General features: G+C 37.3%; 1 protein-coding gene across 2 annotated transcripts in view; it reads left to right on the top strand.

The window, feature by feature from the left end:
• The window catches only part of TRIM24 (tripartite motif containing 24), a 65,294-nt gene extending 42,039 nt beyond the window's left edge, over positions 1 to 23,255 (top strand). The window contains exons 8-19 of one of the 2 annotated variants that reach the window (XM_072871898.1): positions 1,362 to 1,479; positions 4,880 to 5,145; positions 5,789 to 5,953; positions 7,505 to 7,684; positions 10,081 to 10,216; positions 11,366 to 11,438; positions 12,828 to 12,996; positions 13,561 to 13,874; positions 16,693 to 16,825; positions 18,253 to 18,327; positions 19,744 to 19,893; positions 20,998 to 23,255. In XM_072871898.1, the coding sequence (XP_072727999.1) occupies positions 1,362 to 1,479; positions 4,880 to 5,145; positions 5,789 to 5,953; positions 7,505 to 7,684; positions 10,081 to 10,216; positions 11,366 to 11,438; positions 12,828 to 12,996; positions 13,561 to 13,874; positions 16,693 to 16,825; positions 18,253 to 18,327; positions 19,744 to 19,893; positions 20,998 to 21,207 (1,989 nt within the window). In that variant the 3' untranslated portion in view covers positions 21,208 to 23,255. The remainder of the gene's footprint in view (positions 1 to 1,361; positions 1,480 to 4,879; positions 5,146 to 5,788; positions 5,954 to 7,504; positions 7,685 to 10,080; positions 10,217 to 11,365; positions 11,439 to 12,827; positions 12,997 to 13,560; positions 13,875 to 16,692; positions 16,826 to 18,252; positions 18,328 to 19,743; positions 19,894 to 20,997) is intronic. The other variant, XM_072871909.1, reaches the window with a different exon arrangement.
• Positions 23,256 to 24,722: the final 1,467 nt, after the last annotated feature.

Raw genomic sequence — 24,722 nt, 5'->3', positions numbered from 1 at the left:
ATGTCTGTACTTCAGGGAAATAGCTCACTAAACAGTATGCAGGAAGACATCAGTTTCCCAGCCTAGTCCTCTAGCACGAGCAAAACACTGGTAGCTACCACGCTTACTGACAGGAGGTAACTAGTGTAGTCATGAGTTTATCTACAATACATGTGTGGGCACAATAGGAGGAATATATGGAGCAAACTATGACAAGTACTGTGTGCAACCAGTATTGGTGACAGGACAAAAGACTAGAATTTCTATAGTGTAGTATACTTGATTCTGGTAGTGTACAGAGAAATCCTAGGAAATTTGTATTCAAAATAGTAACGCACTTAAAATTTTCCATGGTCATTAAAAAACCTTAAATCTTGCTAAATGTTTTTTGTATCTGGTCTGAAACTGACCTGCCTAAAATGGAAAGAAAAAACTTGTAAATTGGAAGCTCTTATAAAATTCCTATGTAAAAGATAACTGGTATCATTGTAAACAGGTAAGATGATTTTGCCAAGTATGTCTCTTGAACTTTTCCAGGAAATAATCTATTATTCAAGAAAAACAAGTGTTGAACTCTTAAGTTTTTTCTCTATCTACTGTGTGTTATTCTAAAATTAGTGCCTGTGTTAGATAGTTCTAGTGAAACAACTGCAAGAAAATATTTTCTTTCTAGGAACTAGATAAATACTGAGCATTTGATAGAGTATTCTGCTTGTGTAATGTAGTCATAGTCCAGTCCTTTGGAACCAAGGAGTAGGAAGAGTCTGAAAATATCTGTGAATCTGAGAGTTTTCAAAAGCAAAGTTTATAAAATCTGTTCTTTGGCTCGCTGAAGAAAACTTAAGTTTGTTACAAAGGAAAATTCCCTGTGATGATACTTGTTGCCAAAAGGATGGGATACTTTTCTTTGAAAGAAGAATGAATGGGCTAACACAGGTTTGGGGGGAAAAAACTCAACAATGGTTATGTGAGACTGTATTTCAGTTGCAAGTAGTTCAAGTCATTGAATGTAATGATCAAGTTTGTGGAAGGGTATGTATTTCTACAGGGGAGAGGAATTATTTTTTTTTAGGCTGTAGTTGATTGCTATTTAAAACTACTTTATGAATAAGGGAAAGATGTTAAGAATACCTCTTTTATTTGTAGGTTGGACAAATTTCCTCCCTCTGTCACCTCAGTTCCCTAGGGGCTTGTTCAGGGTTTTTTTGTTGTTGTTGGGGTTGTTTTTTGGTTTTGTTTTTTTTTGTTTTTTTTTTTTTGTTTTTTTTGGGGGGGGGTGTTGTTGTGTTTTGTTTGTTTGTTTGTTTTAAAGACTTTTTATGCTGTTTGGATACATGGCTGTGGCTCCAGGAAAAAAAAATCTTGTTTTGTTCCTGTTCTAGATTACATATCGACTACGATATCTTCTCCGAGCAAGGTGTGATGCTTCACCAGTGACTAACAATACCATCCAGTTTCACTGTGATCCTAGCTTCTGGGCTCAAAATATTTTCAATCTAGGTATGATAAAGTTTTATTAGCCCTTTGGCATCTTGATCCTATTTTGAAAGCAGCTTTCTTTTTGTGAAGATACATAGCCTCCACACTATTCATTTCTTGGTTTACTTTGTTAGATTTATTTCCTTACCTGTAGAAGACATTTAAAGTGCGTTGTATGGGAAAAAGTATTATTTATGAATACTTATGAGAAAGTATTAACAAACTTACCTTGCTTGAATGCTAAGTGTGATGGTGAAAATAGCAGCTTTCAGTTTCCTGGGCAATACACATGCCTTCTGGCTTCTGAAACAAGGAGCACAATCTGTAACAATACTTCATATCCTAAGAAAGGATTCCAGAAGTCAGTCTCATTCTGCATCTTCCAGCCCCTTCTTCTACTTCAATACCATCTTCCCAAGCTGAAACCCATAGAAGCAGGATAATATGTTCAAGAACCCTCATTTGCTCCCTTCTCATGCTGAACAATAAGCCTTGGAGAACTGAGATGAAGAGAAGGGGAGAAAGCCAAAGAAAAACAGAAGAACAGGGAAGAGAACACTACTTTTTGACAGTTGTCTGTCAAAATTTTAGATTGTCTTTCCTGAAGTTGTGGGGTAGAACTGAGGAGAAAGCATGGTTTTAACAGAGTTGCAAATCTACTTCATCTTCATTATCCTAAAAGATGTTGATCTAGTCTCCAAACTGGTCTTTCTTTACATTTTTTCTTACAGCTGTAAGTTGCTAGGGTTTTATGATACTGGTGAATCCCAGAACCTGGAAGCTTTGCAGGTAGCCTGCTTGTCTAATAGCCTGAAAGCCAGAGTTTATTGAAGATAAGCATCCTAGGAACTCATCAGCTTAGGAGCAGGAATTAAAGCTTAGACGTCTTTTTAGGATTTTGACTGCTGTCATACTTCCTTTCTCTCCACTGTTCGCTTGATGGGCATTTTGTTTTTTCTGTCATGTGCAGAATGCTTTGTGAGTTATTTGTGGGACCTTTTCTGCTTTTCATCAGAAAGTGCAGTCAGCTTTACAAATGTACAGAGAAGTGAAATGTATGTTTCTCTACAAAGGCAGAGAAAGGAAGTCTTATGGCAGTGCTTTAAGATGAACAAGCTCCTTTCCCCACACACCAGGACACTGGATGGTAGTAGGGAAATTCTCCAAGTTCCTTCTTTGTAAATAATTTTCTTTGGGAAAGGAATCGAAAGTGAATCTCTTGTTTCCAGAAAAGAACTATCAAGCTGTGTGGTGATAACTGTGAATTGCTGCTAAACTGAGATGATGCTTGTCAAGAGGGGTTTTTTCCTTGTGTTTGGTTTTTGGGCTCTTTTTTTTAATTTTATTTGTTTATTTAATGAGCTGCTGAAATATGTTCCTTTAAATTCTCAAAAGTGCTACAATAGAAATGGCACCTGTATAGATCAGCATAGGAGTTCTTGTAACAGTTTATTTAAGTGATAGATAAAACCAGATCACGTTTATCTATCTGGTTTCAGAAATGACAACCTTTAGGCTGTTATGTTTATGATCAGACATGTTCAATTTCTGTAGATAAACCAGATTTAAGAACCACTGAAGGAAAAATAAAATAAAGTCTGAGTAAAGAAACAAGTTACTTTGGGAATGGCTTGAATTCTAATCAGGCTGCGTGTTGTTGACAGTGTGATAGCATCTGTACACTAATAGGATAGCTCTCATGGATTTCAGAATGTATTTAAGAAAAAAAATACAACATTTAAACTGTTTTAATTTCACAAACTGTATGATAACCCATGATTTTCTAGAATAATGGATGGGAATCATTCTCTGTAGTACCTTTGGGTAAGTAGCTTTATACCACAGATGTTAAGTCTGGAAAGACTTTTGAAGATGTAATTAGACTTGGAGATAACAGAATAAAAGTGTGGTATGGGTTTGACAGTTGATTGTAGTACAGTCAATACCATTCTTTGTCAAGGTAATTCCTTTTCTAGAGAAAGAAAATAAACCAGATCTCTTTTGACTGTAGTGAAATATTTCATACAGCCATATATGGGAAACTATTATTCATTTGCATTTTTCTCTGCTCACTTTATGGGAAACATTGACTAGACTTGTTACAGGCTTAATAATGGGTATTAGGCAATAGGTTGGTAGTTTTTTTCCATTTTGTTTAGCATATTTAATATTTTTGTTAATGACTGATGTGGTAGAATCATAACTAAAATGTATGCAACACCAAAACTACCCAGTGTCAATATGAAAATAGTATTGCTGATGTTAGCTTTTTGCCCTGCTCTGCACTACAGTATGTTGGCTGGCCTAGACTCCCTCTGTGCCTATGTCTAAATAGGGGACTAGAATGATGCTACTTGCATAGCTTCTCAGCTCTTGGGATGAAAAAGAGGAACATAAAATGCAAGAAGTTTTCTCCTCCTTCAGGTAATCTACCCCAAAATGAGCCAGGCTAGACTGCACAGGATCCACAGAGACTGATGGATATGAGAAGTGGCAGAGGGTGATTTCAAGTTCTGTTGTAAGAGGGATTGTCAAACTGTCATGTGGTGTACCCAGCTCATGAGGTGAACTCTCCTGGGAAGCAGCCCTAAATCTCTGGGAGAGAAGGGAGTATGAGGTGTCTATCTCCCACTTGTATTGAAAAGCTGTTGTGCAACCTTCCACAGATCACTGGAATTTTTAAACTCTTGGTCTTGGACCATAGCTTCCCTACTTCATTCTGTTTTAAACAAAGAAAGTGTCCTTGTTTTTTCCTGTACAAACAGTGTGCTATTCCCTTGAATCAAATCAAACTCAGTTCTAGTTGGAATTCATGTTTCTTGGATGACGTAGCCAGAATTTTACATGAGAGTTTCATGTAATCGCATTATATATCTCTTCAGATAAAATCTCTCACCCAGCATTAATCTCTAAAAGTTACCTGTCTAGTCAAATTTCCTTCTAAGTCAGTGGAGAGAGAAAACATCTCCTGGAGGTGCCCATCACATCCTAGAATTGGTGCTGTGTAGCAACTGAGAGTGTCATTTGAGTATTCCATGATGTTGCCTCAGAGGCCAGAAAGGATCACAATACCTTGAAGTTTTATGATACAGTTAAATCTTTTGATCAGATGATTGGATAAGGATACTCTTTCCCATTGAAACTTTGCTCCCTTGCTCTTTTGGAGGGGCCAGGACACCTTCCTAGGAGAATCTACCATATAGAGGAGGCTGCAGCACAAGACAGTTTGCTATAAAATGCAACCATTTTTTTCCAGGGAAACAAACAAAATAAATGGAGTCCTTTACCTCATGTTTATCCACTCTTTAAATTACAATAATGAATGATGACTGCATGGTATAAAAGGAACTAATTGTGAAACATAGCATTTCTGCTAACTGCAGTATTTTGGTATTAATTTTATTTATTTTGTTTAAACTAGGATCTTTGGTAATTGAAGATAAAGAAACCCCACCACATATGCCCAAGAGCCCTGTGATGGAAACAAACGTACAGCCACCAGGCAGCTTACCTTCAAACCAGCTGTCTAAGTTCCCAACGCAGATAAGCTTAGCTCAGCTCCGACTCCAGCACATGCAGCAACAGGTCATGGCTCAGAGACAGCAAGCTCAACGCAGAGCAGGTCCAGTAGGTTTACCAAACCCAAGAATGCCAGGAGCCATGCAGCAACCTCCTGCTTCTCATCAAGTAAGCTATGACTATTTCCAGAGAAGACTCTCTTATTTCCACGGCACTGAAGGAGAAAGTAAAGAAAGATAAGAAAAAAGAAAGAAATTAAGTCTAGATACATAACTTCAGATAGCTTCTTCTTTAGCACATGGCTATGTAAATGGGTTAGGGAACACTTTCTTTACTGAGAATTGAATGGGCATTTTAAACTTGTGTGGCAAAATACATGGTCGCACTCAGCCTATTTTTATTCATTTAAAAAAAAATCAAATGGTATCCAACCATATATAGTGCTGAGCTACACATTTTGTATTTCTGTCAAATGATTAAAAAGTGAATCTGTCGTTAATTTTTTTCCAAGGCTTGTTTGCATAAAACTGTGATTCTCCCATATAACTTCCAAAGTTGGAAATACTCTCACTGGCTCTTGTGACCTATCTGCATTTATTATATCAGAATAATTCAAAACCATCTACTAGGTTTTGTTTTTAACATTGAAAATCAATGTGTTGTGTGATCATTCAGATAAATGGTGTGGTATTACTTGTTTGCATCTAATTTGTTAAGAGTTTCAGAAGTTTAAAAGGGCCATTTGGTAAAAATTTCTGGAACATTGAATCAGCTGACTTGCAGAATTGTTTGTTTGTTTGTTTTCATGCAGGCACCTCCGCGCTTGATTCATTTTCAGAATCATAGCCCCAAGTCCAATGGTTCAGCTCTTCCTGCACAACAGATGAGATTTCCCCCAAATCAGAACCTACCAAGGCAAGCAATAAAGCCCAACCCATTGCAAATGGCATTCTTGGCACAGCAAGCTATAAAACAGGTAGAGTTGCTTTCCCTTTTCACTCTCCATGTAGAAATAAAACATCAAATGTGCTTTATATCATCTTACTTTTGTATTATGTTTCTAGAGTGCTTTTCAATTAGAACAGAAACTGCATTTTTCTCTATGACAAGATATCCACAGTTTTCTTAATGAGATAACTGTCAAATTTCTTTCATTTTGACACTTCTAAGCACCTGCAGCATTACAGAAGTGAGCCACTGTGTGTGCTGTGTAGGTGTTTCATTCTCTTCTTTGCTACTACTGTGATTTCTGGCCACTTATGCAAAACTTAACATGGCCATGGTCTGCACGCTACCATCAGCGAATAGACAAAACAGAAAATCCCACTATTGAGCTTGAAGTTAGTGGCTTCACTAGGCACCAGGTACAAGCTTGACTAACAAGCTATAGCTGCCACCATTCTCCAGACTATGCCAAATCTGAACTTCTACAGATGAGGAGAGTCCACAACTGTGGGACCTCTGCTGAGTAAGACTGATCAATACCCAGCTAATCAGCACTTGAACTGGGGCAGAAGTTTTCTGGATGTTCAGGAAGGCAAATCTTTATTAAAAAGTATATTAACACATGGGTTGTTAGGTATGTGGAAGGAAAGAGAAAATCATGTCACTAGAGGTCAGGAGGGAAGAAGCTAATGAATCTGGCCTGTGACCTGAGAAGTGGAGTAATATCATTCATGTTTGCCATGCTTATGATGTCAGAGAACTAATTCCAACTAAACTGAAGAAAGCTGTACAGTATCTAACAGAGTCTGTAGTAACAAAAACTAAGTCACTTCCATTTTGCGCCTCTGAAAAGAAGATTGGCCTGTCTGCAAGCCTTTCTTTCAAGTATTTTCATTATTCAGTAATGTCTTTCTGAAACTAGAAACCAGTAAATGGAATGACTGACTAAAAAGGAATTGAGCAGGGTCAAATTTTGCCTATGGTTGCTGTGAAATTCCATTAAAGTCATTGAAAACTGCATATGTCTAAATGAGAAAGAAATTTAGTCTGACTTGACTGTGCACTTCATATCATGGTGTTAAACATATATGTGGGTGGAGATCCAGTCAGCATTTCAAATTCTTAATCACTTTAAGTTGTTAAGGGAAGCACAACATCAATAACTTGATGGCGTCCAAGTGACACTATAGCTATTTACTTAATAAAGCACTGGAGCAGTTGTGCATTCAGCCTATTATCTGTAATGCTTTTATTTCACTAAAACTGTTACATTCCTCCCACAACACTGTCAATGCAGCATGAAATATTAATAGATACTTAACATCGAGATATAGCTTTGAATTTAAGAATTCACATTCATTTCTTCTATTCATGGTTTTCAGCTACTTGTCATCTTCCCTTGTCTTGTAAGATTGGTTCTTGAAATTAGATAACTTCAGAGTAAATCAGAATTTTATGTTTGAATTCAGCTTACTGAACTAAGCTGCTTGTTTAACTGATGAGTTAGAAGCAGTATATGTAGTAGATGTGATCTGTTGAAAAAAATAATGCTGAATTGTGGATTATTGTCTTGTCTTTTTAGTGGCAGATTGGTAGTGGACAAACTTCAACTGCCCTTTCAACTGCAAGCAGCACAACATCTACTCCATCCAGCCCCACAGTCACTAGTGCTGTAGGATGTGATGGGAAGACATACGGTCCCCCTGTGGTAGATTTGAGTTCTCCAGTGGGTAGCTCCTACAATCTACCATCTCTTCCTGATGTAAGTGTAACATAAGAGCAATGTTTTATGGATTCTATTTTGAAGTAAGCCTTAATGTTTGCGAAAAGTAGAAACCTTTTAGACTCAAATTCTTCCTCTGTTTGTCAAAATGAGACAGTTCCAGAAGACAACAATGCAGGATTGCCTACATGTTGCTGGCAATATTCAGAACTGTTCTGGGAGACAGCTGTTAGGACAACTAAGGAAAATAACATTGCAGGTTGTAATTGTAATTGGACTTGTTTATTTGGATGCTGCATATTTTTCCCTCATCCCCCATAATGATACTAACAAAAATGAGTTAGCCTAGCTTTTGTTTACCAGTGTCCATAGATAGCACTGGTTTGCTGATGGTATTTCTCATAAATTTTTAACATTTTTTAAATGTATTTTGAAGTCATTGAAAGGGCTATCTTAGGTAGGTATTAATTGTTGGTGTACTGGATATATTCCTTATAACTTTTTCTTTTGGTACTTCTTTTCTTCATATATCCTCTAACATGCCTGTGAGCAGGTGATAGAAGGAACATCATAAGATCATCTTTTCTTAAGCTTCTAAATTTCTCTTTCATAGTGTTGTGGTTTAACTCCAGCCAGCAACTAAGCCCCATGCAGCTGCTCACTCACTCCCCCCTGGTTGGATAGGGGAGAGAATCAGAAGAGTAAAAGTGAGAAACCTCGTGGGTTGAGATAAAGACAGTATACTAAGTAAAGCAAAAGCTGCGCACACAAGCAAAGCAAACCAAGGAATTCATTCACTACTTCCCATGGGCAGGCAGGTGTTCAGCCATCTCCAGGAAAGCAGGGCTCCATCATGCCTAACGGTTGCTTGGGAAGACAAAACACCATCACTCCAAACGTCCCCCCCTTCCTTCTTCCTCCCCCAGCTTTATATGCTGAGCATGACATCATATGGTATGGAATAGCCCTTTGGTCAGCTGGGGTCAGCTGTCCCAGCTGTGTCCCCTCCCAACTCCTTGTGCACCCCCAGCCTACTCGCTGGTGGGGTGGGGTGAGAAGCAGCAAAGACCTTGACTGTGTAAGCACTGCTCAGCAGTAACAAAAACATCTCTGTATTCTCAACACTGTTTTCAGCACAAATCCAAAACATAGCCCCATACTAGCTTCTATGAAGAAAATTAACTCTATCCTAGCCAAAACCAGCACACATAGTTTCTTCTGATTGGTACATGTTTGTAGGAGGTTCCTGTTAGAGCTGTTGAGTTTTAGTCAGTTGACTTTATTCTTGCAAATAACTGCTAAGCCTATTTTTGTGGTCTAAGGCTTATAGATGTCTGAAATGTCATGATTTTCTAGTCATAACTTGCTGTTACTCCCTGTTTCTCCCACCGGTCATTTGTTCTCACCAGTAAACTCTAAGATAAAAGTGTTCTATTTTTTAAATAGAGTATATAGAGTATAGAATCACATTATCTGTCAGACTTAAAAGGTGAACTACACAACATGGTCAAAACTACTAAGTCTGTGAGACATTTTAGCATACTGATTTTTGTGCATAGTATTATTATGAACTCTTCCACTTGTATATGGTTAAGGTTATGCTATTAAGATACATGGCCCAAATCACTGTAAATATGCTGACCTAGCAGAGGCTTCTGCATCCACTGAGGATAAGTCTAGCTTATAAACAGAAATTTCAGTGGTCAATGCAGTTAATACCAGTGGATTTGTGAGGTGTCTGGATAATTGAGAAAACTGATACCAAGGTGACCTATTTTCTTATAAAATATGATCTTTTGTATTGCAAAAAAACTAACAAAAAAGCCTTTTGGGAGCCCCTAAAACAGAGTTCAGTTGTCTGGCCTGGGCTGTGGGTGGAAAGAACAAGTGTTGATTTGCTGTTCACATTTTGAGTCAATATGCATGGCCCCTGCCCAGGAAGGATGTAGGAGAGATGCAATTGAGTGTCCTTTGAGGTTCTTCCAGTCCTGTTAAATACTAGTGGATTAATGGGTAGTTTGTGTGTTGCTTATTATCTTTTTTAGAGTATGTAATGTGAGCATGTCAAAAGAAGGTGTGGAGATAAAAATTCATCTCTTACTTCAATGTGTGAAAGCTACCTGTCTGATGTAAGCTTTCTCTGTAGCTGATGGAGAAAAATTGGCACTTACAGAATCATCTGATCTTAAAATGAAGCACTGTCTAGATTTGGCCATTTCTTTTCTTTCTAGAGAAAGCAAGATGACCTGTTTTAAAGTAACCACCTCACTTTTTGGATGGCTAAAGTTAGGTGAAATGCATGTTGGTCTTCACCTTGAAAATAACAGTATGGCAGAGGCATAGGGTGGCTTTTTGTTGTTGTTTGTGGGGGAGGGTTGTGGTTATTTTTTCCCCTCCCAACACTAACTGCTTCCCCTTTCTTCCCCACCTTTTAGATTGATTGTTCAGGAAATATCGCACTGGATAACGTTGTAAGGAAGGATGGCACTGCAGAGCAGAATCAGCCAAAACCCCCTTCAAACAGAACTGTGCAGTCACCAAATTCATCAGTACCATCACCAGGCCTCTCAGGTAATTGGAAGGTGGTGCAATTTTCTGTTAAAGTGGTGTAATGGAAAAATCTAATGTGACACTGTTAACACTGGTATCAGAATTAGTTACTTCTATTTTAGATCAAAGATGAGAAATATGAAAATGAAGGCAAAGTTGTAGAAACCCTAGTAGGAAGTAAAGTTGAGACAATATTTTAGCATTGTCAACAAAGGTAAGTGGCCAGATCTTAAAAACGTGGAGGGAAAAACATAATATATTTTAGCAAATTGCATAGAAATACATAGAAAAATGTCACTCTTAGGGGTACACCAGATTAAAACCTAGAAGCTGTGGTAGAAGTATTTGAAAAAGCAAGATAGGATGTAACAGGAGACAGTGGCTACAAATGGTGACTTGGGAAGTTCAATTTGGATATTAGACAATCTTTTTCACTAGAATGGTAGTGCAGCATTGACCCAGGTTGACCAGAGAGGTTATTGTTATGGGTAGCTAAATGTGGTGGACTTGGAAGGACCCAGGGGATTCCTGTCACCATGCCTGGTGGCAATCAGCAGCTGCTCCTTACTCCCATTTCCCAGTCTCACCTGTAGTGAGGCTAAGTGAGTGTGAATTCCCAATAAGCACTTGTGCAACATTTGTGCACTCACATGGCGTTCATGCGCTTGGGCAGATTAGCTGAGACGGGTGGATAATGCATTCACAGACAGCACAAACAGCCCACTCTGGTTTCTCAGGACCAATGCTCAGCAAAAATGTCCTTCACAAGTCTTTTGGCTCTCTGGTCCCCAGACCTTTGCTCTCTCTCATATCTGGCCCCCATACTTCTTCCTACTCGCTAGCCCATCTGGCTTAAAGTTTCCTAGCAGATCTGCTGAGAGATCTGCTAGAACTTAATAAAGTAAGACAAAACAAACTGCAGTGATCAGGTGGAGGGGTCAGCCAGGCAAAGGTCAGCCTGCTTACATGCAGTGGCCCCCTTTTCAGTCCTCTCCTTCCCTCTATTACCCGATGCTTCTCATCCTCTCATTAATTTGTATTAAATGAGATATGGGTTAAATAAATGACACTGCAGGAGAAATTTTCCCCAAGACCTGTGTACTTCTCCGAGTCACATCTCAGACTTGGCACAGACCTGTGTTTTGTTCTAATCTGATTCTTCTGTCCTAGGAGGAGTCAGTGTGACAAACATACACCCTCCAATTCGCTCACCCAGTACCTCCAGTGTTGGGAGCAGAGAGAGGTAAGGAAAGAGTGGGAGAGAAGAAAATGTAACTTCCACCTCTGTAGAACATGCCTCAGTCTCTTCTCTCGTTAATCCATATCGAAGTCAATTTGCCTCACCTTCTCTGTGAGCAGGCCAGGCCTGATGGTTATTACAGCACTCTTTGCATTCTAAAAGTAGTAATTTCATTTGAATGTATTAATAGCACATCTAAAAATGTATTCACTCTGTAAAAGATGGCTAGGTTGGCGTTATTAAAAGAATGCCAATTCTAAATTAGGTTTTAAATTCAGAAAAATCAGCTAAAGGAAAAAGTTACATATTGACAGTCCTCATGGAACTATAAATGACTTCGGATTTAAGGAACTGATGTTACAAAGAGGGTTATTAAGAATTTTCTGCCATAATACAGTTAGTTAAGTGAGCACTAGATATCTACTGAGAGTCTACACAAATGTTTTTATCCCTTAGTGATGGAATATTAATGAACAAATAGATTTACACAATGTTGTTTGAAGAGTGCAGATCCATTAATGTGTTCCAATAAATTAGAGCATACATCTGACATGAGATTAATTTTTCATGAAGAGAAAAATCAGATGACATTCATCCTGCTTGTATTGGAAATGCAGATGCTTTTTAATATAGAATACCTTTTGCTCCATTCTATTTATGCAGTAAATGCTGTGAAGGACTCTTATGAACTGTTTAAATGTTTGTCTGAAGAGTCTTTTACTTGCATTTAAAAAATGTGATTCTATCTGCTGCTGCTTGAATTAATTTTGTTAGATTTAAAATTCTAAATTATTATTAAAAAATAATCATAAGCTGGTATTTTTGAGTGTGGTTGTCCATTCTCATCCTATTATGACTACACACATGAAAAAAGACAGATCTAGTTCTAAAAGCAGGGCCCCAGTTTTGGTAGAGCTGCAAGGCTGTAAGAAATTCTTCCAAGATAATGTAAATATCTGTTTTATCTGGCTTATTTGCTTGTGTGGTTTACAATGATCAGTGCGGCTCTGGAGAAACACTGGCCTTCCCCAAAATGCAGCTGCATCTCCTCCAAAGTGGGATGATATTCAGTGGAAGTGCTTTTTTGTGTATGACCTAAAAGAAACAGAGATTATTTGCAAATCTTGCACTAATGGGAAGTAAAACCATGAGTAATTCTCTAATTCTGGAACTGCGCCATTAAAATTTTCCCTTTTGTAATGCCTTTTCAATATACATGAAAGGAAATAAACTTGGGTGTTGTATTCTATAAAAGCAATACTGCAGTGCTCAGGATTCAAAGAAGCAAAATGGATTAGCGTCCTGAGGTCTCGGAAAGCATCAGTTTACAAAAGGTGTCCAGTTCTGACTCTTAATCTCCTTTTTTTTCCTGCCTCTTTCTGTCATTTACAGTTCTGGCTCCTCCAGCAGGCCACCAGGAGCTGATTCTACACACAAAGTCCCGGTTGTTATGTTGGAGCCGATCAGAATTAAACAGGAGTCGAGTGCACCAAATGAGAACTTTGATTTCCCAGTTGTTATAGTGAAGCAAGAAACAGATGAGGAATCCCAGCCTCGGAATGTAATATTAAATTATAAAGATCTCCTTTCTTTTTGCTGGAGGGTATTTTGCACTTACGGGGAATAAAATCATTTACTAATATTCTATTGGGGACTTTTTCAGGGGAAAACTAAAAAGCTAAATAAAAGGAAGAGGTGAAATTCAAAATCAAACTAGCTCTACTGCCAATTCAATTAATTAACTGGTGCGATCAGACTGCTTTTATCCATTGAAAACCTGGGAAGGCAGGAAACAGCTTGCAAACATCAAATTTTCACGTGGTGCTAGGAAGTGTTTCTAATCATAATGCAGTAATATACATGAATAAGGTTGCTAGACTTTTGGGGCATCAAAGATTAGTTTTGTTTTTTATTAGTGGAGCAGGGAGCAGTAAATAGCCTTTCATAGCTGATTTCTTGTGTTTAGTTGCCTGATGCTATAGTACAATAGTAATTTTTGCGTGCATGTTGCAAGTTGTACGGCTGCCTGCATATAAATTTGTTATTCTGGTCGGTTTACTTGTTGTTAGGTTCATGTAAATTCACATCAATATTATAATCTGGCTTCCTTTGTTTCTTCTTACAGGCTACCTTTTCAAGAAGCATACTTACTTCGTTGCTGTTAGATAGCAATCATAATTCCACTTCTGATGAAGCTGTCTTAAGAACAGATGCACCGGACAGCACAGATGATCAACCAGGGATACTGCAGGAGAACACATCCACTGGGAAGACAGGATGGATAGGCCCCCCCCACATTGGGGAGGGCAGAAAAGAGGATGATCCCAATGAAGACTGGTGTGCAGTATGTCAAAATGGAGGGGAGCTCCTTTGCTGTGAGAAGTGCCCCAAAGTATTCCATCTTTCTTGTCATGTCCCTACGTTGATGAGCTTTCCAAGGTAATTATGACCCCTTCAATTCCATCTATACTTGCATTAAAAGACATAAGCTTTGTATTGTGAAACCCAATACAAGAAGTTTCAGCCTCAAAGGAAGCAGTGTCTTCTTTGAAGTCTTGAATCCAGAAGTTTTGTTAATTGGTGAAAATCGGAATTTGCATTGAAACGCCAGTTTAACTTTACAGATTTGCAGCCACAATAATAAAACTCTTCACTTATTTGGCAATTAAGCAAGATCACTTACATCTAGGGCATCTGTTATTAAATTGGGCCACAGAATTACCAATCTGTCATAAAATGTTTTAAGGATGACATAAAAGATTTACATTTCTTTAATAATAATAATAATAGTAATAATAATAATAATAACAATAATAATAATAATTATTAAAACCCCATAAACTTAAAGAAAAATCTACGCTAATATAGTATTAAATATATTATTTACTATAGTGCTAAACATGGCTACACTCCAAGCCTGGCATGTAGTGACTGACATCTTCTAGTAACACCTTCTTCAATGTTGAAACAAGCAAGTAGGCTTTCTTGATTGGCTGTTACAAAACAACTACTCAGTTTCTTGAGTTTCAAAATGCAGTCTTAAATAGGTTGTTGTTATAAGCATTACTGGCATTTGCATCTGAAATTAGTGTCTGATTAAAATAAATGGCATTTTGCAATATTCCAACTTGGAAATGCCATGCAATAAGCTTATTAGTATTAAAGGATAAAACCATCTGTCATAACATGTTCATTGTTTAATGCTTTTATAAATATTAGGTGTTTTTATTGAATATCAGCATAGTTTGCTGGTGTAAAACATTTGGATAGCAACTTAGTATAGTACATTGATCGTGTCTGTGCTACTCTGAACAAGCATACTTCTGCAAGCATACCTACTCTGTTAAATGTCACGAGATATGGCACATAAAAATGTTTCTTTTAGCTTTTGAAACTTCAAATTACAGTTTGGGTTTTTTTTAAATAAAATGATGCTATGTTACAGCTTTGTACCATGAGCAAAACCCAGTAAAGTACAGTAAGCACTTAAACTAATAAACAATTGTGCCTTTCTGACAAGAAAAAAAATAATCTTTAAGCAGGTAGATAACTATATATTTACAAGACTTTGTTTCTACTAAAATTAAAGCTTCAAGAATAAGTCTTTAAAATTTCTCTTTTTTACTGGATCATTCTGTGGAAACGGAGATTATGATGTCTAGGGGCAAGGGAGCCAAAAACAACTTTTCTGACAAGTGTTCAGATCTGTAAAGGTGCATAATAATACAAGGGCACTGTCTTCCTGGACTTCAGAACCACAGTTAGCTTAATTTTCCTCCCAGCTTCAGATGTATCAGGTTTTTGTTCTCATCTTTGTGGGGAGTTTTTTTGCAGCTGTAACAGTCTGCTTAACAAACTTTGGTCTCTTAGCATTAGTTCCTTCAAACACACAAAACAATTCCTTTACTATTATGTCATGATAATACTACTTCTTTCATGATTGCTTTTTGTTCTTGCTTCAGGTGGGTAGAACAATGTCCCCTACAGATTCACAAGGTCACTGCATCTTTTTTCCTTCACTCCAAACCACCACTCTCTTCCTGATTCTTGGATATTTAAATGTATCATTCCTCCATCTTTCATATGTTTCCTGTTTTCTTGTATCATAAGATCTTTAGATCATGGCCTGTATCTATTTTTGTTTATCTACAGCATCATTTCTCTGGTGCTAGTCCAGGCACAGTGGTGACACTGTCATATCAATAACTCTTGTCAAGTTAAGACAGTAGAAGGTAAAAGTCTCTTTGAAGGAAAATGCCCATTATTCACTACTGTATGCTACAGTTAGCAGATGGTGGAAATCTTCGGATTACTCTAAATAAAAAACAGTAAGAATTTTTTTTTTAACTTGGAAAGTCTTCTGCCTTACTGTCGAAATGAATTAAAAGGTGCTGCAGAAACTACTTCCCATTTACAAAGATCTTACTATAACATACCTCTGAGTAAATACACGCAGTTAGATCTCATTACTGGTTATTGCTGAATTCTGTCTACTGTGTAAGAAGTACAATTCAGCCCTCTTGTGGTTATCTGCAAGCATGCAAGTTTCTTTGTTTGTGGAGAACTATATTAAAAACAGACTTAATAGGTTTTTCAAAACTTTGAGGTTCACAAATTGTGTTAGAGAATCAGTGAACATGGCTTGCAGAACTAATTTTGTCATACTCTTACGTTGTCATTTATAGGGTTTTCCTAAACTAACTGATAAAAGCGGGAACATCTGAAAGTTTTAGGGAGTGGAGAATTTCCAGTTTTCAAAAAAACCTTGTCCAGGGTAATCTATATAGAGTAGTAATATGTTGTAGGTCAAGCTTGTGGAGAGAATATATAGTTCTCGCCATATAACACTAACACTTTTCCTTCTGTTTGGCCTATATGATTCCTTCAGTCTCTCTGTAGTTAGCAGTAGTTAGCAAACAGAACTCTTAATAGTGTTTTGGTTGAATCCTATGAGGTCAAGTGAAAAAATTCAGTACTAACAAAGGTAGACACCATTTGTCTATTATGACAAGCCATTTTCTGTTATGACACCATAAATGACACCAGTGCCATTACAAAGGAAACGAAGTTCTAATAAAGCTTTTTTGCCAGCAATCTCTGCCTTTTGTAGTGTTTAAAAAACCACCACCACCAAAACAACACACGATGCAGAAAAAAACACCCCACAAATGAGGAGCTTATCCAGAAATATGTGGAAAGCCTTTTGTCGAGAGTGTGCTACATCACTGAGCTCGATGTATCTGTTTGTCTTCTTTAGTGGAGAGTGGATTTGTACATTCTGTCGGGATTTGTCCAAGCCAGAAGTTGAATATGACTGTGATAAACCCACTCACAGCTCTGAAAAAAGAAAATTGGAAGACACTGTGGGTTTGGCACCGATAGACCGTAGGGTAAGGATAAAATGAGTACTGTCTTGCTGCTTCTTGTATTCTGAAATGTATGCATCTTTTAAAAAGCGGTGGTAAAAAAGGAGAATTAACTTTTTAAATAGCTCTGAGATCATAGCAGTCTTCATGTAAACATGCTGATCAACACATTCTGAATGTCTGAGAAGTGTTTGTGATCTGGTGCTCTGAACTGGGACTGTGTTCTAGGAATGATCAAGTACTGTTTCTAACAGAGCTCTCGTACACAGTGACCTTGCATTGAGAATTTTTTTTCTTTGTTTGTGCTTTCCAAAGTTGGCATAGATTGACATTATCAAGCAATGGTTTTAGTCTTTAAAGCACTTTGTCACATCCTTTTAAAAAATTAAGGTGGTTCTTTCACAATGAAGACATACAGAGATGCAGTACTGATCCTGCAGAGTTTAACACAAGTCTCAGGGAATAACTGCTATCCTTTTGCAGGTTTGAATGTTCTGGTGGAAAAGCTACAAAGCAAGCAGTGTGTCTCCAACTTTTGTTTTTCCCTTAAACCTCAGAGTTAAAAGAAAAGAAATTGTGCCTTTGAGCAGGCAGTTGAACTGCTTGACAGAATCTTTTGGATTCTTGGGGTTTTGAGGGGGGTTACCTTTTTTGATTTTTCTTATTTCTTTGTAGTTGTTTTATTATGATTTAAAACTTTCTTTAAGCGATTTTGAACTCTATTGGAAACTTTCAGCAGTGTTTTACTTGGTTTCAGTTGGCAGCTTGTGTAAATACACTGAAATTAGTGTTTTATTTGGGGTCTTAGTCTACCTGTAGAACCATTATTTACATGTGCTGCTATCTAAAGGAAAAAAGCTAGCTCTGTTTGTATTTTGCTTTAAATGTAAGTTATAAAAATGTAAGTTATAAATCCTGTAAATATTCTGATAAAGGATCAGCAAGCGTAAAATCACACAAAACTATTTTTAGAATCTCTTTCAAGGCTCAAGATCCAGTTTAATATATTTGGATACACAAAGAAAAGATACTCCTTCCCACTGCTACCAAAAAGCACTGTAGGGTTTGCAGTTACAGAGCAGTTATACCCAGATCAGGAAAAATATTACTGATATCTCTGAATATTTGTAAAGCACTAAGAGCCACGCATGCTTTTTTATTCCCTGAAATGTGTGCTGGGCTCAGCAAATGCTGAGTAACACTGTTAGTAACTGTATGAGGTTTCATAGCATGCATTTGAGAGTTGATAATATCTGTTGCAGAGAAGGGATACTGTAAGCCATTGGTTATGACAGTTAAGCTTGCTTCCAAAAACAGTTTCTGTGCTCACTTTTCTGCTTAGGGGCTGGGGGAGTACTGAGCATCTGTTGGGTATTTTCTGTAGTTTGTCATTTTAGATCAAATCAAGTAGGATTCTCTAATTACTTGGGTATCTATTTTTCTTGACACAGAAGTGTGAAAGACTGCTGCTATACCTCTACTGTCATGAAATGAGTCTTGCTTTTCAAGATCCAGTTCCTCCCACAGTATGTACTTCACTTCTTTCCATTTTAAGTTAGTAGCATAATTGGCATGTTTCTAGTGACATTTTTATGTCCAATCATGGTCCATTATCAGAAGTCAAGTTTCCCTGACACCGAGTGTATTAAACATGGTTTTATAAAACAATTTTTATTTTATATTTACATAACAAATTTTATTAAAACTGTCTGAAGGGGGACTCAAAAGTTGAAGCACTGGGTTGGAAGGGGATTTACTAGCAAAATTCCCTGAGAACTGATTTTACTTAATACTTCAAAAATAGACACAAAAAGTAAGTTCTAACACTGTCTGCTGATTTCACAATGCTGAGTGATATCGCTAAAAAGGTGAATTGGGTTATGTTTGTTTTTTAAAAAAATTACCTGATTTTGAGAATTGAGTACTCCACAATACTAATATGAAATTGAATTTCTTATTATTAGCTCAAAGTTTATTAGTTTTAAATGGTAAACAATACCTGGGTGCATTAGACAATGGAATGAGGGCAGAAAGTTACTTGTGTGCTGTTACTATTTAAAAAAAAAAAAAAAAAAAAAAGGCAAGCAAATTGTAGTCCAAGGATACACAAAAAGAGCTAGCAGTGTGATCAGATGAAAAGTACCTCTTTTATGTTCTTAAAGACAAGTCAGTGGGAAGAGAATTCATCACTAAGTAATATGCTCCTATGCACCCTTTTTATTCCATTTGAATAAAATTTCTTCTTTTGAAGAACATTCCACAGAGTTTAATAATAAGAAAGAACGAAAGAGATTGATTGATTAATCATATAATGGTCATGTATTACTATATTTCAGGAATTATAGCATTTCTCTTAAAATGTGAATCTAGTTAGGAAAAAAGTATAAAAATACTATCATTAGATTTCATCTCTTATTTTCTGATTATTTTTAAAAGAAAGAATAAATCTTAATCTTACAACCACAGTTTGAGATGCTAAAATCATTGATATCTCTGAAATTTGCCACCATTTCCAAAGACACATTTCATAACCAAAATTCATTTTAAGCAACTCATGTACTGCCTCTGAGTGGCTTGCCAGAGTTATCAGATGGTGGTCTTGAGAGTGAAACTAAATAGATGGCTTATTTGACTACATACAAAAATAATGTCCAAATCATTTGCTCTATCGTATGTCGTCAATGTAGGTGAGCTTTATATTTGTTTTTCTTTTCTTTTAAAATAGGCATTGGGAGGAGTATATTTTAGCCAACAAAACTAGCATATGTCACTGTTACTCCAGAAACTGTCTGCACATATGTTAAAAGTACAATTCTTATATCTTAGAATTGTACTTTGAAGATGAGACTAAATCTTGCCCTCTCCCTCAGAGCTAAAGGTTTATAAAACAATAAGTAATGAACATGACTGCATTCAGTAAAAAAATTTTATTCTCCATTTAGGTTCCTGATTACTACAAAATAATCAAAAAGCCTATGGACTTGTCAACCATCAAGAAAAGACTTGAAGTGACCAATTCATTCTACACAAAGCCGGAAGATTTTGTCGCTGATTTCAGACTGATTTTCCAAAACTGTGCTGAATTTAATGAGGTTAGAAAAGTAGATACTTTATCTGGTTTTGTAGGCTTAGTTGCTTTCAGTAAAACTGTAGTGGGGGTAGAACTTACAAGAATTTATTGTATTAAACTTATTTTGATGATGAGACTGCAGTGAAACCATAGATCACATTTGAAACTACTGTGGTGTTAGATGACTATGCAGTGTAGATCCTTCCATAGAAGGAAAGAGGATTGTAACAAACATGCTAGCTGAATGGCAGGACAGCAGGTAAAGAATAGGATAATTGTTTATCGTAGAGGTTAATGGTGGACATTTGATTAAAAATTTCATTTAATCCTCCTTGCCTCAAATCTTAAATTCAGTGGGATTTTCATTCTGGGAAGTCTGTACTCACCCTTATGCTTTCTAGTTGCATGTTGAGTGATTGTTATTATCCCTCACTGCACATAAGGGAACACATGGTGAAAAAGGGATGCAGGTACTGAGTGGGCCACAAAATGACAGAGAATTCCACTGGGAATAAAGGCTTCTCTAAGTGGCCTTAGTGGGGTTCTCATCCAGTCATCCTTGATAGCTGGGAATACTTCCTGCCATGGTGACCTCTGCTTCAGGAAACCGATCAGCCATGGTGGCTATGAATGACTGTAGGACTGCCTAGTCTTCCATGTTACAATCATCGTCTATCCTAGTAATATTTTCACCGTAATTAAAAATGGTCTGTAAGCTAGAGAAATTCTAGCATTTCAAGCAGTCATTCCAAAACACTTTAACACCCTGAAGGCATACCTATATATTTCACAGCATAACCCAACTTCTTTTTTTGTTTGTTTCAGTCAGGATTTAAGTTTTTAGAATCTCTTTATAATATAGCTTTCAGAACCCAGGCAGTATGGCTTTTGCAATTGGATTCTGTGATAATCCATCAAAGAAAAAAGTCTTTGCGGGTGTTGGCCAAAAGATCTACCCTCACCCACTGTTTTGGAGGCTTGTGCTTTTTGGGACCATGTGTTCCACAGGTGCCATTCTTACTGCTGATTGATTTTTTTGTAGTTTGTAAGAGCATCTAAAAGACCTAATGTGATCTAAGTGTAAAGCTATTTTGTGATGCATTGATATTGTTAATTCACCCAACAGCCTGATTCAGAAGTGGCTGATGCCGGCATGAAACTTGAAGCGTACTTTGAAGAACTTCTAAGGAACCTTTATCCTGAGAGAAAGTTCCCTGTACAACCCAACTGCCAGAGTGAAAAAGATAATCCAGAACTCACTGATGACTCAGATGATGACTTTGTACAGCCCCGGAAAAAACGCCTCAAAGGAGAAGACCGTCAGTTGCTTAAATGAGCCGCATGTGTTACTACGGAACGTTTTTTTAAAAACTAAGAATATTTATCACTGTTAATTGTGAAAAGGGGAAAAATCATGACTGCTTTGACTTTCTAACCCTTGTCTGAAACACAAATCTAATGGAGATCAAGGCATGTGGAGAGCTTCTCTGAAGTTCCAAACTTTCATCATACTTCTGGAGCAGCACAGAAATTGCCATTTGCGTGGGTTGACAGCTGTTTAACTTTACTTTGAGGAAGAAAGGAAGTTTGTGTAGAATTCAACTTTAAAACATTACATGGGTTCAACATGTGGCTTTCTGAGTTTGAAGAAAATGTGATCTCACCAGACTTTTAATTTTACCAAAGGCATGTGGCTGGCCATAATTTGATTTCTTTGTACTGTATTTAACACAAGCCATGAAAACAGATGGTGTAATATTATTGTCCTGGAATACTGACTGGTACAATTAAAGTGTAGTTGCCCCCAAAGAAGTTATCGGTAATTTTAAAGTGTAAGGGAGAGTGTATTAAAATTAACTTTAAAAAAAGGGAAAAAAAGGAATTTGTTTGAGAGTTTTTAATGGAGGAAGTAAAGGACAGAATACTTTGTTTTGTGCCATTTTTCTCACCACCAGCAAGAAACAATGGTATTCCTGTACTATTTTGTTTAACAGGTGTCTCGAATTTCATGTACCTCTGTTTAATGGAGTTGATGGCAAAACCTCAAGGGGAAAAATGTTTGCTTGCAACTATCAGTCAGTCTTTGTGTATGTTTAGAGAGGGGAAAAAAGCATCCTTTCTGTCCACAAGCTCTTGTTGTTTTTCCAAATTTCTAAATATGTTATTGTCAGAATGCAACTAGCATTGTTATTCACTTGGAAGTACACAAGTTTGAAAAGGCGGAGAAAAAAGAAACATATTGCTTTTCAACCCTTCATCTGTCCCTGTTAAAATCACCAGAAGGTGAGGACAAATTACCTTTTTTTGTTCTGTCTACTTTCCAGAAGCACTGACAACAGTATAGATCATTGTTTCTGTCCTCAGAGATTGCAGAGTTAAAGAAGTACTTGTCTGTGGGTGCTCCAGCTATTGGTTTATACTCTTCATTTATGTCATCATAAATGAAAACTGAGTTTTTGGGAGAGCAGGCAGTCTTTTGGATTAATTGAGCTCTGATGGTGCCAGAATTTTGCAGATGGAACTGTGAAGACATCCGAGTGTACACAAGCCTGCTTTTGACTTGCTATGTAGCACTGATGTAGTGCTGTGGATAGAATAGATCGCTGAAGAGACTAGATACAAGTGCTGCTTGTGCCTCCCTGCTGTGTACATATGCACTCAGAAAAAGGCCTTTTTTTTGCCTCTCACCAGATGAGATCCTACCCACCTGCCTTTGTCATAGGGTGGCACTGCACACTTAAACATAGTGGACACTTCAGAAGAACACTCAGTTGTGTTTGCAGCAGGCCTTTGACATAGCTTTTGAAATGCCATGATCATGTGGTTGATTTTTAAGGTACCCAGAGTAACCATTTATTTTCCCTTTTTCCTTTGTTTGTTTGTTTTGGGGTTGGTTTTGGTTTTGGGGTTGGTTTTTGTGGAAGGTTTTTATTACATGAAGAGAGTTGCTTGTAGCAGGAGTTTTACCATCCCAGAGTACCAGAAAAAAAGGAAGAGAGGTGAAGGAGCAGAACAGGACAGTGAGGGAGACCATTCTAACAAAACAGGTGTGATCAGTGCACACTACAGTAGCACAGACTTAAGAAACAAGAGGCACTGCCATTGCAACATTTGAAGTCTTAAAGATCTAGCAATGCCTCGAAGTCCTGGATACCCTGTCACCAAGTGTAACAGTGCTTCCAGAGGAAGGTGCTGTGTGTTTCTCTGGACTGTAAGTTGCAAGCGCAGATTTATTAGGAGGCTGAGTGCACGTAGAGGTGAAGTTAGACACCTATACAGCTTCACACTCAAGTTGTTCTCCCAGTGGAAAATACTGGGGAGGGGAGCGTTGATGTACTCCTGCAGTCCAGTTACTTTGTCTGCTGTAAACTGTTTGAAAATGTCTCTGTTTAAATAATCCACTGGAAAAATCTGACTCAACTTTCATTTTGTGGTCTTGAATGTCACCCTAAGAATCTTCAGAAATTGTCACTGCAATGAGGTTTGAGATGTTAAATTTAACTACTTTAATGCAGACGCACAAATAGTTGAGGAATGCTATTTAGTTTTTAAAGGAAAGTACTATATTCTTTCAAGCTGCTATGGCAAAGACCATATCTACTTTGTGTATTTCCCCCCCTTTGCCTTTGCCTCAATCCACTGAATGGTGGCCATTTTCCTCTTTTTTTTTTTTTTTTTTTGGTGTGTGTGTGGAATGTCACTACTAATAGCACTAGTAGTAAAGAGTCTTTCATCTCACTTCACGGGACAGGTAGAAAGCATCTATTTATTGAATCATAAGAAAGGGAACATCTTTGAGAAATTTGCCATTTGTCTATACAAATCATAGCTCTTACACTGTTCAGTTGCAATTTTTAGTAATGGAAATGGTATGGAGAAGCAATCAACATCAAATGCAGCTCACAGGAAATGACAGATTCCAAAGCTTTATTTTTCTTTCATACCCAATCCAACATCAAACACTCACTTTCATTTTACTTGCTAAAAAGGGGAAAGAAAAAAAAACAACATAAAATTAATAAAATGCACGTGAAAACCAACAGAAATGGATACAGGGGAAAATAATATGCATTTGGATATGTCCAAAAGGTCTTGCCTCTGATAGGCAATCCCCATGACTGCTTTGAGGGTTGACTGATGCTGTCCTAAGAAATTGAAACAAGAGTAGATACGCTTTTTAAATGTAATTGTCTAGATTTCACAAAAAGTTACATATTTTTTATTTAGTTGCTTCACTTAGACCTAGCTTTAAGGAGCACATCTATTGCCTGGAGCCTTAGCACTAAAGGTTGCCATGTTAAAAGAGATTTTACATCATGGACTTAAATTCTTGTATGAATTGGATGACTGTACTGTGTGAGGCCCTCAGACGATACGTTCAACAGTCATGACGGAGCAATCCCTGAATGACTACGTATACAAATGGAATCTCTGAAATGACTGCAAGATAAGAGTTAGCAAATTGAATTTAAGTTCTAATGGTGGCTTCTCTGAGTACACAACTAGTTCTGCAGATTTTTTTTTTTTGTCCTTTTGACTTACTTGTGCATGTAAAGGCCAGCAGCTGGAGCTTATAACTCTTATTTGTAGCAAGGGGGATAATAATGCTATTGAGTTAAGTCCCCAGGAAAAGGGGGAGATCCCATTGAGGAATCATTACATTGCCATTTATCTCTACCACTGTTAGCCAAAGTTAATCCAACTATAGCTGAATCAAAGCTTTCCTTTTAGGTCTAAAGCAGTTTTAATGAAGTGTTTTGCTTAGTAATTATTGTAAATCCACCATTTGAAGGCCTAAGTGGCTCTTTGGCCTCTCTGCATGGGGTTGAATTTCACCCACAAGGGAAGAGT

Source organism: Ciconia boyciana, chromosome 1 (assembly GCF_034638445.1).
Source record: "Ciconia boyciana chromosome 1, ASM3463844v1, whole genome shotgun sequence".
Taxonomy (NCBI): Eukaryota; Metazoa; Chordata; class Aves; order Ciconiiformes; family Ciconiidae; genus Ciconia; species Ciconia boyciana.
Note: the sequence above shows the minus strand (reverse complement) of the source record. Positions and strands in the feature narration are given on the sequence as shown.